The sequence below is a fragment of the Suillus paluster genome (assembly GCF_016628075.1).
Source record: "Suillus paluster strain FC165 chromosome Unknown EDB91scaffold_166, whole genome shotgun sequence".
NCBI classification, from domain to species: Eukaryota; Fungi; Basidiomycota; class Agaricomycetes; order Boletales; family Suillaceae; genus Suillus; species Suillus paluster.
Window position 1 is genome coordinate 47850 of NW_024537726.1, and position 14764 is coordinate 62613.

Genomic DNA, 14764 nt, shown 5'->3' on the forward strand with positions numbered 1-14764 from the left:
CCTGCCAGCCTTACAGTGCAATCTAGCCAGAAGGCCTGCATGTTGATAACCCCAGCGACATTGGTGCAGGCAAGATCAACGCCGGTGGCACAGCAATTGACCACCATTCAAGCTGGGGTCACACAAGGAAGGGCACACATCATCACAATGTTGGAGAACAAGGTAGTGGAGGCAAGGCTTGTAGCTGCCTCCTTGATGAGAATGGAGACCGCATTGGGTGAAGATGTACTGCGACGCCATCGCTGCCACTGAACTCCTAGTGAAATATTTGAAAGCGGAACAAGATTAAATTACCTACAATAACTTTACATACAAGATTAGCCCTAGGATCATTAGACTACACTATAGAAAGTCAGTGTTCAACCATTGATTGATGCCGGCGGCAACCACTTGAATTTGATCATTTATTGCTACATGGATGTCAGCGGTATCAATCTGAAGTCTACTATAAGACCGCCGGCATAATATGCATTGGGTTCCGGGCTGCCTTTGCAACTTCAAATGCATCCCGGGAATCCTCATACAGGCGCTGATACATTTTGCACTGCTGTGCCGCATAGGCAAGGTGTCCCACCTTGTTGGCGGCTTTTGAGATGGTAGCCAGAAGGATCCATTGCTCGGCTTTGTGCAAGAAGAAGTTGCATGTCCAATTCATTTCATGCTGCACAAGTAGCATTTCCTCCTCCCACCTGTCTCTTAGAGCCTTGGCACGGAGCCAATGCACCCGGTAAACTGAAGATTGTCGGCAGGATCAGCAGTGCCCTGGCGAAGGACATGTGAAGACCTCACATTCATTCAACCTAATCACTGCTATCAGAGTCTCCCTCCACATCCATAGACCAGAACCAAGCCAACATGGAGTTTCTCTGACCTCTGGCATTGGGATCAGGCAACTGGTGGTGCTGACCTGGAGATGTTCTTTAAGCAATGGCCGGTATCTGTTCAGCAAAATGTCGGCGGCACCGAGTTTGCCGAGTTGAGACCAGCACTTGGAATAGACGCTTGCGTTGATGCTTACCGCCTGGTCCACTGCATGGATCTGGGCCCAAGCTCTGGTGGACTTTGCTTGTGACTTTGCTGTTCTGACTGTCTTTTGGAAGATGACCGCCTTGTCTGCCAAGTGCACTCTGATGTTGTGCAAGGTGTCATTGGCCTGTCCTTCGCGGAGGACATGTTCTTGATGGATCATATCCGCGGCACCGAGCTCAGCGCATCTCCCCTGGCCCAAATTGGACGGCAATGGTATTACAACCTTTTCTGGCTCAAACAGTCTGAATTCATCAGCTGTTTCATCATCTGAGTCTTCTTGAAGGATCAGCAGCTCATGCTCCATCATGTGGAGGTCGGCATCGCCAAACCCGTCGCCTGATGAATGTCACCGACCAACGGTCAATGTCTCCTTGCAGTCTCTCACTGATGCCGCCCGATCTCCAGTTGTTGGTTCTCTGTTGGATGCCGCCCTAGCCTTCCTAACATCCATGTGGAGAGTCACCTGTGCCTCCTCAATGGAAAGCCCTTCTGCCAGCCATGTCACCGCTCCCCTCTGGCGGGCAGGAGCAGGTTGCTGGCCATTTTCCTCCAGCAACTTCAATTCCTGTTCTTTCCTGGTCGGAGCTATCTTGCCGTCGGCCTTGATTTCGGTGATATCATCGGCTCATACCTTTCTGCAGTTGGACTTCATAAATGTCCATTGCCTTTGGATCAGTGCTACGCTGTTCCTGTGCCAGCCTCTCCTGTTCCCCCCAGTCCCTGACATTGTTTTTGTCGGCACTCTGATCCAGCTTTTCAAAGGCTTCCCTACTGTTGGCGAGTCCTTTCACAGCTTGCCTACTGTCGGCGAGTCCTTTCACAGCTTGCCTGAATTTCCGGCAAAGGGCCTTGCCTGCATGATCCGGTGAGCAAATTGATTGAGGACCAACGGAGCATCCACTCATCCTGATCATTTTCATGAAATTGCAATCATTCATTTGGTAATCCAGGCACTCCTTGTGGTGAGGGGTCCCCATCCCCCATGCCAAAGGAGAGATTATGTTCAACGGCACCCAAAGGGTCTCCATGATCTCGCCGTCAATTCTGGCGGTGCCGGCGATAAAGTTAGAAGCATAGTGAACATAGCAGCTGTCTTGGTGGCCATGAACATGCCATAGACCTATCCCTGGGATTATCTCCATCTGCTCTTGAATTTGCAAATAGGGGCTGTCAGCTACCCGATCCTTTAGATACTTATTGTACTGGCAATTAACATCATAAAATGTCAGTGCGCGCCAGATGCCGCTGGCATTGTGTTTCAATGTCTTGCACAAAGCATAGTCCATGTTCATCTGCCTGGTGAGTGTCAGCGAGGCTCTCAAGCCATAGATACACTAATTGTGTACCTTTCTCCCTTCTGAAAATCCACCATTGCATGCGGGACAAAGCAGCCATGCCTTGCACAGGCACATCCGCCGATGCCGGTTGCCTCCAGTCTGTGATGGGATGCATTGGCTTGATTCACTGCGCGGTGATTGTTGCACTCGGACCGTTGAACAGCATCCTTCGCCAGTGCCAGATGCACCTTGTATTTGCCATCACCAACCATGAAACCGCGTCCATCCATGAGGGGGACTTCATCAATGGGATTCGCCGCATGCATATGCTCTGGTTTGAAGTTGCCATCCATGACCAGCGATCTTGAATAGAGCCAACTCGGCATCTCCAGATCTGATTCTCTGTTGATCTCCGCTGCGCCTTCTTCAGTCGGCAATGTCACATTAATTCCCTGGCTGGGGAACATGCCGGGCAGAAGAGAGCGAGATCGCCGGGTTCAATGTCTTTTTCCTCGTGGCCGAAGCCATTCCATTTCAACAGCTTCAGTTGCCACCACTGCCTGGGAAACAAGCTGAGTGAGGGACAGAACGAGATCCTATGGCTGCTGGGCAGGGCTTACCATGGATGTTGGTAGTGGCAGGGGTATGAAATCCTGCTGGTTGAGGTCGCCGACCCAATCATCTCCACCTGAGAAATAGCATATCCTCGGATGGCCACTGCTTCGATGATGACTTGGTAGGGGTGGCCGGAACTGATTGAATTTTTCGAATCTTGGGTCTCTCTACCCATTTCCCTGTTGCTTTCCTGGTCCGAACTGTTTTCTTCCATTCCACCAGATGAATATTGCTGGTAGGACTCCACTCCTGCACTTTAGAGCCCCTCATGTGCTAAAGCCAATGGTATGTGAATAGCAGGCTGATGCATTGTGTTGACAGTTATCATGTAGCTATATGTACATAAGATGAAATGTCATAGGAACCGAGGGATCCGAGTAAGGGTCATGGGAACCTACAATTTTCAATATCCCACCATTCAGACCATCAACCATCTCACAAAATGGCTCGGAGTGAATCCCCTGTCATTGTCCCCCAGCAGACAAAGCTTCCCTTGATCAAGGTGGAAATTGCAGTCCTCAAGACCCACCTCGAGGACTGGAGGACTGTGAAAGGTAAACAGAGACAGAATGTATTGAATGCCATCCACAGGGAAGCTTGCCTCCAAGCTCCCACTCGTGACAAAGCCATGCTCAAAAGCCGGAAAAAGGTATGTGCCAGTGTACATATATACATGCTCTAGCTATTTATTTCGGACAACAGACCTACAAGGAATGGCTCTACAACCAGTGTCGCCGGAAGGCTCCAAAGCCTCTCATTAAGTATGGCAAGAAATGGACGGCTCACTGGGTGTTGATTGAGCAGAACAAAGCCCAGATACGAGAGGAGACTGGAGAAACTCCTGGGAGTGAGGGGATGATCACCAAGTGGCCAGAGGCCACAAAGACTGTGCTCGCTGGTCTGTCAGCAGAGGAGAAGGAAGAGGCGAGAGTGACGGCAGAGAAGTGGAACAATGAAGCTGTGCTGCCCGACATCCAAGCCAATGTCGCCGAAACCAAAGGCACCAACATGATCGAGCATTTTGCGACGGAGATGTTCAAGCAGGCTGGAATGAGGATCTTCATGATGTTGGCATGGCAGAACCGGGAAGGCAAACTAATGTTAGGAGTGTGAGTGTTGTTTGAACTCTACCGCCGGTCAGCCAGATCTAAACTTGTTAAAGACATGACTTCAATGAGCAGTTTGGCGGCAGCGAAAGCTTTTTGGAGACAAGGGACTGGGAAGGGAACTTCATGCCAGACTGGCAGGCAATATGCCAGCGAGCAATTCGGTGAGATGCCAATTCAAGAGAATGAAGCGGCATTCTAATTAACAAATATCCAGACTGTCCAGGATGAAGATGTCCCCCAGGTGGTGATGACCAAGAAACGTGTGCCGCGAAAACTCCTCAAACTGGAGGAGGATGATGATGGGTGGCCAATGCTCCCCGACACCACAGGCTGGAAACGCAGCGATCAACAGCATATCATTCGGTCGTTCCTCACTAGGCACTACAGTCAGTTTAAGTCTCCTTTGGTATGCCGCCGCGTATTGATTTCAACAGGGATGTGCATGGGAAAAGACAAAGCAGTGGCGGCGGTGCCATGGGGTGACTTGGTGAAGAGCCAATCAGATTTCTTTGATGACACCTAGTGGCCTGCCGACGTGCAGTTGGTGGAACCTTCAAAGATGGACAAAGCAGACGCCACTGCTCTGTTGTATTTCTGGCATCACTGACAGGAAAGAAGCTTCGCCCAACCTTCTGTTTCAAAGCTTGGAAAGACACCAACGGCGAGATGGAGACACGCGCAAAATCTTTCCACAAGGCAATGTGGCGAGCTACTCAGCATGGCCAGAGCACCGGTAAGCGCAAACGTGCCTCAACACACCATGAGCAAAGCAGTGATGAGGAAGAAGTGGAAGAGGAGCATCAGTCATCTGCCGACGAAGATCAGGAGGCTTCAATGTCTGCCAATGACAGGGATGAATCATTCCTTCCAAAGGTAACTCAGAGAGGCCTGCTGCCGGTATCCAGTGACGGCCCCGGTGATGACTTGGCATCTGATAACCTTGCGCCTCAAATCAATGATTCCACCGGCGGATATGCCAAGGCAACACCTCCAGTCAGGTCAAAGGTGACCAGCAATATCAAAGTTCCACTCAACACAGCGCATGAACCGGCAAAATCAGGTCCACACACCACAAGGCAAGGTCTTCATTCCAATGTGGAGAATGAGCCGCCAGCCAAGGCATCAAAATGCCGTGCCACCGCTGAGAATGAGCCACCAACCAAGGCATCAAAACGCTGTACCGCCGCTCCTATCAGTGACATGCCGGCTAGGAGAACCAGGAGCAAGGCAGTGGTTGCTGAAGCTCCAAAGGCCAAACGGAGTAGGAAGTGATCATTGCCGCCTATCATAATGATCATGTATATGAGCTACAATTGAAATACCATCCTATGCCAGCTCCATAATTGCACTAGATGCCTGTCAATATCAGTACCTCTGGCATCTTATACTATCTCTCATTGTGAGCACCGCTGGTATCAAATCCAGAGATGTTGCTGCTGGATTGATGCCATGTGGCATGTTATACCTGCTTGTTTAAAATGGGATTTTAGGTGCTGCCACCGATCATTTCACTGATCCATGTGGGTATGGTAATATAGTACATTTAAATTGAGTCACCGGTGAACCGGTGATATAGTACAGGATACATTTAACAAATTGAGATGGTATCTGTCTACTCATCAGAGTCAGAAATCAATTCCTCTGTTCTCTCCACCTCAGCCAATAGGGCGGTCACCATTGGGGCGACCCGATCCTGGACCTGTGCTATATGATGCAAGCTAATCATGTCTTTGAAGATCCTGGTCAGCCTGTCTCGGTTTTCACAGAATGCCGACATCAGAATCCGGTTGCTGTCCAAGACCTCATCGGGCTTAGGGTCCCAGATGCTCTCGCCGACACCTAAGGACCTGCTGACCATCATCGCCGCCACTTGATCAACTGGTTAAGATGAGTTAAACTCTTTATACAACTATGTGGAGATGTGGCTTACATTCCTCTCCTTGGAGGCGTCTGACAATGTTGATTGCCACTTGCTCGGCATCGCCAACTAAAGATGCCAATGTTGGCCTCACAGGCGGTGCGACAGGTGCCGGCTGCATGGTAGCAGATGGGCCATCGGCATGAATCGGCAATGGTGCTCGGATCAGCACCGGATTCCAATCTCCTATGGGTGAGAGAGGCTCACAGTTGAACTGGAACGCTGCTGGAGGGTCAGAATTGATTAATATATGTGAAGCGAACTTATGTCTGTTGTTGGTGGCATAGCCCACATGCCGGACTGCGGTTTGTACTGCTGCCGCCGGTGTGTGGTTGATGGGGATGGGGAGTTGGAAGCCAAGGTTAAATGGCTGTTGGACTGGGCCGGCAGGTAGTTCTGCTTGGGGTGGGGTGGGGGAAGGGGTGAGTTGAAAGCCCAAATTAAACAGCTTGTTGACTGGGCCGGCAGGTAGTTCTGCTTGGGGTGAGGTGGGGGAAGGGGTGAGCTGAAAGCCCAAATTAAACGGCTTGTTGACTGGGCTGGCAGGTAGTTCTGCTTGGGGCGGGGTGGAGGAAGCGGTGAGCTGAAAGCCCAAATTAAATGGCTGTTGGACTGGGCCGGCAGGTAGTGCTGCTTGGGCTGGGGTGGAGGGAGGTGGGAGCTGAAACCCCAAATTGAATGGCTGGTGAGTGGGGGACAGCGGTGGAGTTTTCGCTTGGATGGGAAGTTGAAATCCCACATTCAATGGCTGCTGCATTGTGGGAGATGCGGATTCCACCTGCCGACATGGGGATGTCCATGCCAAAGTTAAACCTCAGGCGGTGGTGGTGGCTGGTGGCGGTGGCACACCAAAGCCAAAATAGAATGCTGAAGTCTGGTAAGATGAGATGGGCTGACTGCGACAAGACTTACCTGTGTTACCCACGGCGGCATTGGATGTCGGTGATCTAGATTCACCATTGTATTGAGATTCCTCATCGGTATCCATTGGAATATCGAATTGGACTTGGTGTTGCACTGGTGGCGACATGGCGTTCTCAATAAAGTTTAAGGATGAAAAATGAAGTGACAACAGATGGATTCGGCCGTGTTAAATATCTGATTTTGTGGACTGGAAGTTCGCGGAACTTTAAATTTAGCAACCCAAACAAAGCATGTCGGTGCCAGAAGTTGGACACATGATTTCAAAACGGGTTCTGTTCAATTGAGACATTGCTGCATGGAGTTGCCTGCCGTGCCGAGTACCACTCATTTTAAAATTTCATTGCTTCCTACTGGCATATTACCAGTCCTTTCATCGCCCATCGCCCATCTTTCAAGTTTATCCCTCCTCCCATCATGCCCTCTGCTGAGACATCCAACAAGGCTTTCATCGATGCTGCCGCTCAGGTCATTCAAATACTGGCAGGTGTGGTGACATTGCAGGACAGTAACCCTGAACACCTTCGGTTGGCTATGCAGGTGGGGGATATCTTGGTGGGTATTTCCCTATTAGCACCGGGTGATATACTGATTTCTAGTAGTCCCATGTTTTTGAAACCCATGGCATTTCGGCCACTGTGGTCCCCCCGGTCCTGCTCTCAGCAGCCATGGAGATGCTAGAACACCTGGACCGCACTTGGCAATCATTTTGTTAGTGCGCCGATGTGGAAGAACATCACCTGCCGATGATCACCAGGTCCAGCAGCATCCATTGAAAGACAAGGCCCGCACCCTCTTTGTATCCAGGCCGGTGCCATCAACATCCACCGCCGGGGTCACAAAGTCGATGCCAGCACCGGGCCCATCAAGGCCAAAGCCCAAGCCGGCATTGAAGAAGAAGCTGGCGAAGGGTAAAGTAGACAAGGGTAAGGGTAAGGAAGTGGTGCCAGCCGCCAGAAGATGTGGAAGACAGTTCAGGGATGAGGCTGTACTCTGGCCATTGAGAAGAGGAGAAGGGACTCCAGTTCCAGTCGACCACCGGCACTGCCTGGTGACCGTGAATCATCATATGAGAATTCCGCCCCACCGCCGGTGTGTCCAATTATTTGCTCAATAGATGAAGTTCATGTTGATTATCACCCAACAGGCAACAACCTCGAAGAAGCAAAAGGTCGCAAAGGTGCCATTGCCATCACCGGCCATTGGGCTACAGGAAGATTCTGGCGCTGTAAGTGCTGAGTTTTCTGATTCTGGTCGATCTCAACCCGGCACCGTAGACCATGGATGCTCCGGAGTTGGTGCCGCGATGTGACCAATGCATCAAATTGTATGTAGTTCCCAATTGATTACTGGATGTCATCCACTGAGTTTCCATGTTCCAGATCCTTTATTTGTCGTCAGGGATATGGTGCCACCAGTGCTGGACTCAAAGCCTGTGCCCAGTGCTCAAGGCTGAAGCTTAAGTGTTCCCGCTCCAAGATTGAGACCGCCCCGGTGCCGAAGGGTAAGCCTAGCTGGCCACGTTTGAATTCACGCCGCCATCCCCCTACAGAAGGTAATATCATTCTCTGCCTTTGTATGCATGCCGCTGACAATTCCAGATATCCTTATGGAAGGTGATGCTGCAGCGCCCCATGCACCCATATATTCTGTGCTGCCGATTGCGACTTTATTGCCCGATAGTCGCTCCTCAGATCCTGCCAAGTCATCCTCGCCCCCCACACTTGATCCTCCCAGGGAGTCAGTTGTTCCCTCCCTCCAGCATTCAATGGAGGTGGATTCTGAGGGAGATGCCATGGTCAATGACTTGAGGGCAATGACGTTGGTGATGAATGACAACGCCGCGCCGCTTTCAAAGCAGCTGAGCCTCCAGCATGCCGCCGATGGTGCCTGGGCTGAACTTGTCAAACTGCAAGCTCAGCAGACCTGCCACTGCCGACCTATTGAATGTATTGAACAACCGGCTTGCCGCTCAAGATGCCGACATCCATGCACTGCAAGATGTACGCGCCAACATGAATGCATTGAACGACTGGCTCGCCGCTCAAGATGCCGACATCCTGTGCACTGCAAGATGTACGCGCCAACATGGCAGGCAGTTCAAAATCAAATGAAGGTCATGCAACAGGAGTTGGTGACCCGCAATGAGACAGTCTGGCAGGCTCAGGTGCAATTGGACCCAGCAAGAACAAGCCACCGCTGTCCTTCAGGACGCCTACAACGCTCTTCACCATTGTGTACTCGGTCAAAACCAGTCACTATCTCCCCCCTTTCTCAGGCCCAATCTATCATGCCAACCCACAGTACAGTGGCAATCATAGTATGATGCCGGTCAGCATGGGCCAAATGCAAGCGATGGAGGGCTTATACTTCAACTTGCCTGCAGGTGCTTCCACCATGGGAGGCCCATCAGTAGGCAATGTTGCCGGCGGTTCTGGCTGGAATGGAGCTGGCGGTCTCTCTGCCAGTCGATCTCACAATCAGATCACTGGCAGTTCTCGCACAGGTGCACATGCCTTTGGCGAGTCGGCATTGGGCAGGGGCCCCCAGAACTAGACATTTATTTTCATTACATTGTACATTTTTCTTAGTGTATCATTTGATGTTCATCCATGCTATATACCAGCATTAGTTACAATAAAATTCGATGTTGCCAGGTATGCAGATGCATTGCAGATGATGGAGAACGGCACAAAACCCGATCATGAAGAAAACCTCCATTCCCGATATCTGCCGGACCATCAAATCCTCCTTGATCGGCCTGCAGTTGTTTGCAATAAGTTTGGTGTCATCATCCTCTGGTATCTCCCCTGGAGCTATCGATATAGACATACAGGTCAGTTGTCCCCATCGCCGCCAATGATTGTTTTGACAAATCTTAGAATGAGATGGCAGCGGCAGACTGCAAATATGTCGGCCCTGCTGGCTACAAGTGTCACGTGGTGCAGAGACCGGCGGTAAATGGAGGACCCACGAATCCAACTGAGCCCAGTGAGCACAGACTCACCCCTGGGGTGCATTAACCTGTCTCCAGCATGATTTTCGCAAACCCATCCGGCTAAGTTCGGTTCACATCCTGACAGCTTGCCTTGGCAATGCTCATTCATCCCAGACTCCTAAGTTTCATCCCGCAGGTCTCGGCGACTCTTAAACGAGATGGAAGGTCTTTGTCAGGCAATGCAGAGACCGGCGGCGCTCATTGCTGCCGCCTTGAGAGTCATGCACCCTGACCTCTATCGGGCATCATTAGCAACACAGCTGGCCCTTGGCCTCAGGGGCAGCAGAAAAGAAATTGGATGAAATGGGTGCTCGCCTCAGAGAGTGGGCATCCGTATTTACAGCTGTCGCCGTTGTATGCAACCGGCGCTCACCCTTGCACCGGGATCCTTAGTCCCGTCCCCAATGGTTCAATGTCATGACTAGCATCGGCAATTATGGAGCGGCAAGGATGAAGATGCCGAATATAGGGATTGAAATTGTCTATGGTCCAGGCGCCATGGCTGTTGGTTTAGGGAGAATTATCAGGCATGGGGTGGATATGGACACCGGCCGAATAGCCTGGGTGTGGTATATGAGGGATGATGTACATGAGTTTGTAGATATGCCCCGAGCTGACTACTCACGGTACAACTCAATAGTCAGCGGCACCGAAATCAGGACTTGAGAGGTTCTAACATTTAAATGCATATATAACAGATGTCCCTAGCAAACCAATAGTTGCCGATACATACAGATTACTGAAGGTTGCCGGCTTTGACTGCATGTGGGATATGCCCAGAAAGACCACTCTCCTAACTCATTGCCGCCCGCAAATATTTGCCACTGCAACATGCTGTTGGTGACCGGAATGGCAGTCATAAATACTCTTGGCGGTCCCAGTATGGACAGTGATCAATTGGGGGATTTGGCACCCATCGGTGATTGTCCCACCCCGGCAATTTTGCTGTCGGCACCCATCGGCGATTGTCCCATCCCAACAATTCTGCTGTCGGAGATCCAGGAATGACAGCCATCACTGTCAACAGTTGTCCCATCCCAGTGATTTTAGATTTTTCGGCGGTCATTTATATCAATATACTGACTCGGATATGTTCATATAGAAATGGGTATATACCATGTCGGCCATGCCGCAGATATGTTTAGGTGTCAGCGAGTTCATGGGCCCACCCCTCACCCTCGGGTAACATTCAACAGTGATAGCATATACCATAACACTACTATCCATTATATTATTGGGTTCCACAAAGTGTATAGTGCAGGCCCACCCCTGAGCCACAGGTATTAACTACCACCAGGCCCACCCGGTATATGCAGTGATAATCTCACATGTGGGCCCATCCCTTAAGTAAGGGGTACATAGTAATGTGGGCCCATGGTGGGTTGGCCCGACTCTTATGGAGAAATGTCAACATTATTGCATAGTATGAGGTGCTATATTGCTCGCTTTCCCATTCCCTGACTTTCTGCTTTGTCGAGGGTCTCATTGGTAAGATAATGAAATGCAGTCTGTTGTATTTATTGTGTCATGGGAATCGACAACGCCAACGAGATCCAAGTGGTGTCTGGGATGGGGAACTTCAGTGGAAGGGACGTGGGTGATGAAGACTCCTTTGGAGAAACTTTTGAGCTGTCAGTCCAGTACTCAGGGGCGCTTCAGTTTTAGCTTGTGATGTTGTGCCCATAGCAAAGGCCGATATGGACTCCTCACGAATCTGGCTTTTTGAGGATCAGGGAGGTAATACTATTGTAAACATGGATGTACGCTGATAATGCATTATAAAATACAGTGCGCTTCTACAAGGCTCGGATAACACGAACTATACTGTCTTGAAATAACAGGGAAAGGTTTGACAATGTCCCTGAATAGAGAGCATGCATGACAACGTTCATGAGCACGCAGATAATAGCAAATTGAACGAGCTGCATGGTTGGTGAAGTTCCTGCAGAGGGTGAAGGAGGTGTCGCATCGTCCTCCGACCAAGCCTGAAGTAATTAGATATCACCATAATCGATATGCAGCTGGCGTACCGATTCGCCCTCCTCCCAGACCTTCATGCTACTATGCCCATTGAAGCAACTGCCAGTAACAATGGTGCACCCAGTGCGCCCTTCATGCAACTAACTCTGTTTAGCATGGTACACATATCAAGTTCAAATGACTTACTGTGACGGGGATAATGTGATTGCCTCGATTGCCATGTTCCAACTGTCCTCGATATGCCCCTGAACTATAATCAAATATCTGAGCAAACCCATCATCGCCCCCAATGAAAATGAGCCCTGCCTGACAAGCAACGGAGATTTGCAAAGGAACATTGTGCAGAATGACATGACTGTAAGATTGTACGCGCTGGAGTGTAGGAATGGCGTATTTATCCACCCCATCCTTGAGATTACTGACAAATAGAAAATCGCCCTTGAGGGCGGTATTACCGCTACAGTGTACGCGTCAATAACCATGCACACGGAACGACACCCCAACTTACATTCTACCTTGAACCTTCTTGCGCCACTTTAAATCCCAAGGCTTGATAGAATAGCAGAATCTGCAGAAAGGGTTCAGAAAGGGTTAAGAAAACAATGGTAAACCAACATTTCACCGCTTTCGAGAAATGATACCAGGAGGGAAGCACCATTGTTGTAAAAGTGTACGGTGTGCGCAATGTAAGGCTGCTTTTCGGGCTGCAAGATGATGGACATGAGGGTTTCTGACAAAACAATCAATATCATGGATGATGGTATGCTGATGGGCAGGCAACTCACTATCTGCCGTCAAGTTCCAAACGCACGGCAGACCGTCACTGGCACTCGCCAGTCAATGATGGACAGGATCCCAAGCAAGTGACTCCACTGCACCTGAGTGGCTGATGGTAGTGCTCCAGAATTCAAACAACGCCTTACTGTCATATACCGGATCCGAGCATCTCCAATACCACCCATGAACATCCCCACCCCTGGTCCGACCCCCTGTTTCCCCGTCCGCTTCATTCCTCCTTCCCCGACAATGCACGAAGTGCATCTCAGCAGGATTAGCCCTGCTACCTCCGCCTGACTCCATTCCGCTTTTCCGACATTACCCCTATGTCCTCCGACCCCATACCCCTTCCATCCGACCCTATCTGGGGTTCCGCTCCTCCACCCTATCAGTCCGCCTGACCCTACTCCTACTCCCTCCGCTTTTCTGACCCATTCAGTTCCTTCGGTTCCACTTGTGTTGTCCCACCTGACTATTAATCTGTCCGACCGCCTCACTGGTCCACCCCTAGACTAGGAACCACTCAACTGGTCCTATCCCAGTTTAGTATCATAATTCCGCTTTTCGGGTACCCGGTAATCCCTATACCCTAGCGATTATTGATCTGTCGTGTACATACTTTTCTCCAAGCCTTATTCTTGTATGCCTCAGTCATCCTCTTGTGATCCTGTACACTCAGCACATAGCCTCCTGCTATGCTATGCTAATCACTTAGAGTATATAAACATATGTACATCTGCCTGTAGATACTCAGTCTGAATATTACCTTTTCTAAGCCCTGCTCTTCTGCTTTTTGACTTAAGGCTTAAACCCAAGTCAACTCCTGTTTTCTGGCCTAGGGGATTGACTCCCTAGGTTGGCCACCCTCCGATCCTCTGTTCCCCCATTCCCCCGTCCCCCTGTTTCCTCCAATCCTCCATTCCCCCGTCCCCCTGTTTCCCCCATTCCCCCATTCCCCTGTTCCTCCATCCCTCCGCTCCTCCGACTCCCCGTACATCGGAACTAGACCCCGCAGTCTCACATCCGTCCCCTCCATTTCGCTCTGCTTCGGACTTCATCCAAGCAAGTTCCTTCCGCTCCACTTCTACTGTTGGTTCCGACCACAGTAGTCTCCCGCCTCCCTCCTGTCAGGCGGAACAACCCCCGCCTGACTTTCCCGTGCTCACCTAGTAGTCTGTCAGTCCTCCTTCAGAGGACCCCCATTCCAATGTCCTGTTGGAACTCCTAGAACTCGTGTCGGACTACACTCCGAAATTAGGGGCACGTACTCGGGTAAGGGGCACAGCGCACAAGCTGAAGCCAAGCCCCTCAGACTCCGCTTTACCCTTGAGCACGGTCTTAACACTTACGCGAACACTGTCAGCAGGACCCAAGATGCTACCCCTATCGCACTTACATCATTGGATCTTTCATATACTTGGATGTTGCCATCTGAAGCTCCAAACGCAAAGGTGGATTCCCCATGGTCGTCAATATCCATCCAAATAATAGCGCTGATATAACCTGCTGCTGGTGCAAATATTTCTTGAATCATTTCACCAGATACAAGGCTCCATACGACTATTCAGCTATCATTGCCTATCACCGCAGTCAGCACAAGTCAAGTGAAGGATATAGCTGATTACCTCCAGTAAGGAGAAATGCTCCGTGCATACTCATAGCCAATGTATTGACTGCCTGTGTGTGGCGAGTGAGAGTAAATTTGCTAGAAAACTAATGTGGCGTCAGTGAACATGGCACTCAACTCAAGTTGAAACTTACATTCATGATCAACTTTAAGACAGTAGGAGAATAAGTTGCCCGTATTTAACCACGCACCTAGTTCCGACAGCCAAATAGATCATGTAGTGGAATAACAAGGCCCCTATGACATGACAATCGGTCAATTGTTCAATCATTACCATGGAGACTGAGTTAGTACGTCAATGTTTTTAATTGGGTTTGATGAAAGATTGCTTATATAGATGGCGAGATCACTTGGTTTACAATTACAATGATAGAATGCAATCACTAATTGTCCTGACTACGAAATCGATACAATACAAGACTGCATGTCCTACTTTTTGTATCAAGTTTAGAACAATAGTAATTTGATCGCACCACTCGTGGCAATGCCATCTCAGAAAAAACTCAGTGTTAT

At 50.0% G+C, this 14764-nt stretch overlaps 7 protein-coding genes across 7 annotated transcripts; 3 read left to right on the plus strand and 4 right to left on the minus strand.

Annotated features, from left to right (window-relative positions):
- Positions 1–445: 445 nt before the first annotated feature.
- EDB91DRAFT_1088099 (uncharacterized protein) lies at positions 446–2773 on the minus strand (the record flags this gene model as incomplete). Its single annotated transcript, XM_041316350.1, has 6 exons — positions 446–732; positions 790–907; positions 1019–1271; positions 1380–1630; positions 1677–2325; positions 2376–2773. 6 exons carry the CDS (start codon positions 2771–2773, stop codon positions 446–448), a joined length of 1956 nt encoding a protein of 651 aa, XP_041169696.1.
- Positions 2774–3629: 856 nt separating this feature from the next.
- EDB91DRAFT_1036360 (uncharacterized protein) lies at positions 3630–3935 on the plus strand (the record flags this gene model as incomplete). Its single annotated transcript, XM_041312812.1, has 1 exon — positions 3630–3935. A coding segment is annotated over one exon (306 nt), but the record flags the coding sequence as incomplete, so codon positions are not given.
- A 1707-nt stretch (positions 3936–5642) lies between these two features.
- EDB91DRAFT_1088101 (uncharacterized protein) lies at positions 5643–6978 on the minus strand (the record flags this gene model as incomplete). The annotated part of the gene is made up of 3 exons (XM_041316351.1): positions 5643–5908; positions 5961–6761; positions 6861–6978. 3 exons carry the CDS (start codon positions 6976–6978, stop codon positions 5643–5645), a joined length of 1185 nt encoding a protein of 394 aa, XP_041169698.1.
- A 308-nt stretch (positions 6979–7286) lies between these two features.
- EDB91DRAFT_1256022 (uncharacterized protein) lies at positions 7287–9425 on the plus strand (the record flags this gene model as incomplete). Its single annotated transcript, XM_041324090.1, has 10 exons — positions 7287–7424; positions 7472–7580; positions 7633–7780; positions 7886–7961; positions 8017–8097; positions 8147–8196; positions 8252–8424; positions 8471–8690; positions 8743–8945; positions 9031–9425. The coding sequence occupies 10 exons, from the start codon at positions 7287–7289 to the stop codon at positions 9423–9425; spliced, it is 1593 nt and encodes a 530-aa protein (XP_041169699.1).
- A 148-nt stretch (positions 9426–9573) lies between these two features.
- EDB91DRAFT_1088103 (uncharacterized protein) lies at positions 9574–10533 on the plus strand (the record flags this gene model as incomplete). The annotated part of the gene is made up of 4 exons (XM_041316352.1): positions 9574–9705; positions 9752–9860; positions 10145–10221; positions 10261–10533. The coding sequence occupies 4 exons, from the start codon at positions 9574–9576 to the stop codon at positions 10531–10533; spliced, it is 591 nt and encodes a 196-aa protein (XP_041169700.1).
- A 1130-nt stretch (positions 10534–11663) lies between these two features.
- Positions 11664–12569, minus strand: EDB91DRAFT_1256023 (uncharacterized protein; the record flags this gene model as incomplete). The annotated part of the gene is made up of 5 exons (XM_041324091.1): positions 11664–11852; positions 11898–11987; positions 12034–12304; positions 12356–12415; positions 12463–12569. 5 exons carry the CDS (start codon positions 12567–12569, stop codon positions 11664–11666), a joined length of 717 nt encoding a protein of 238 aa, XP_041169701.1.
- Positions 12570–14020: 1451 nt separating this feature from the next.
- Positions 14021–14337, minus strand: EDB91DRAFT_1032179 (uncharacterized protein; the record flags this gene model as incomplete). Its single annotated transcript, XM_041312741.1, has 2 exons — positions 14021–14184; positions 14250–14337. Coding segments are annotated over 2 exons (252 nt in total), but the record flags the coding sequence as incomplete, so codon positions are not given.
- Positions 14338–14764: the final 427 nt, after the last annotated feature.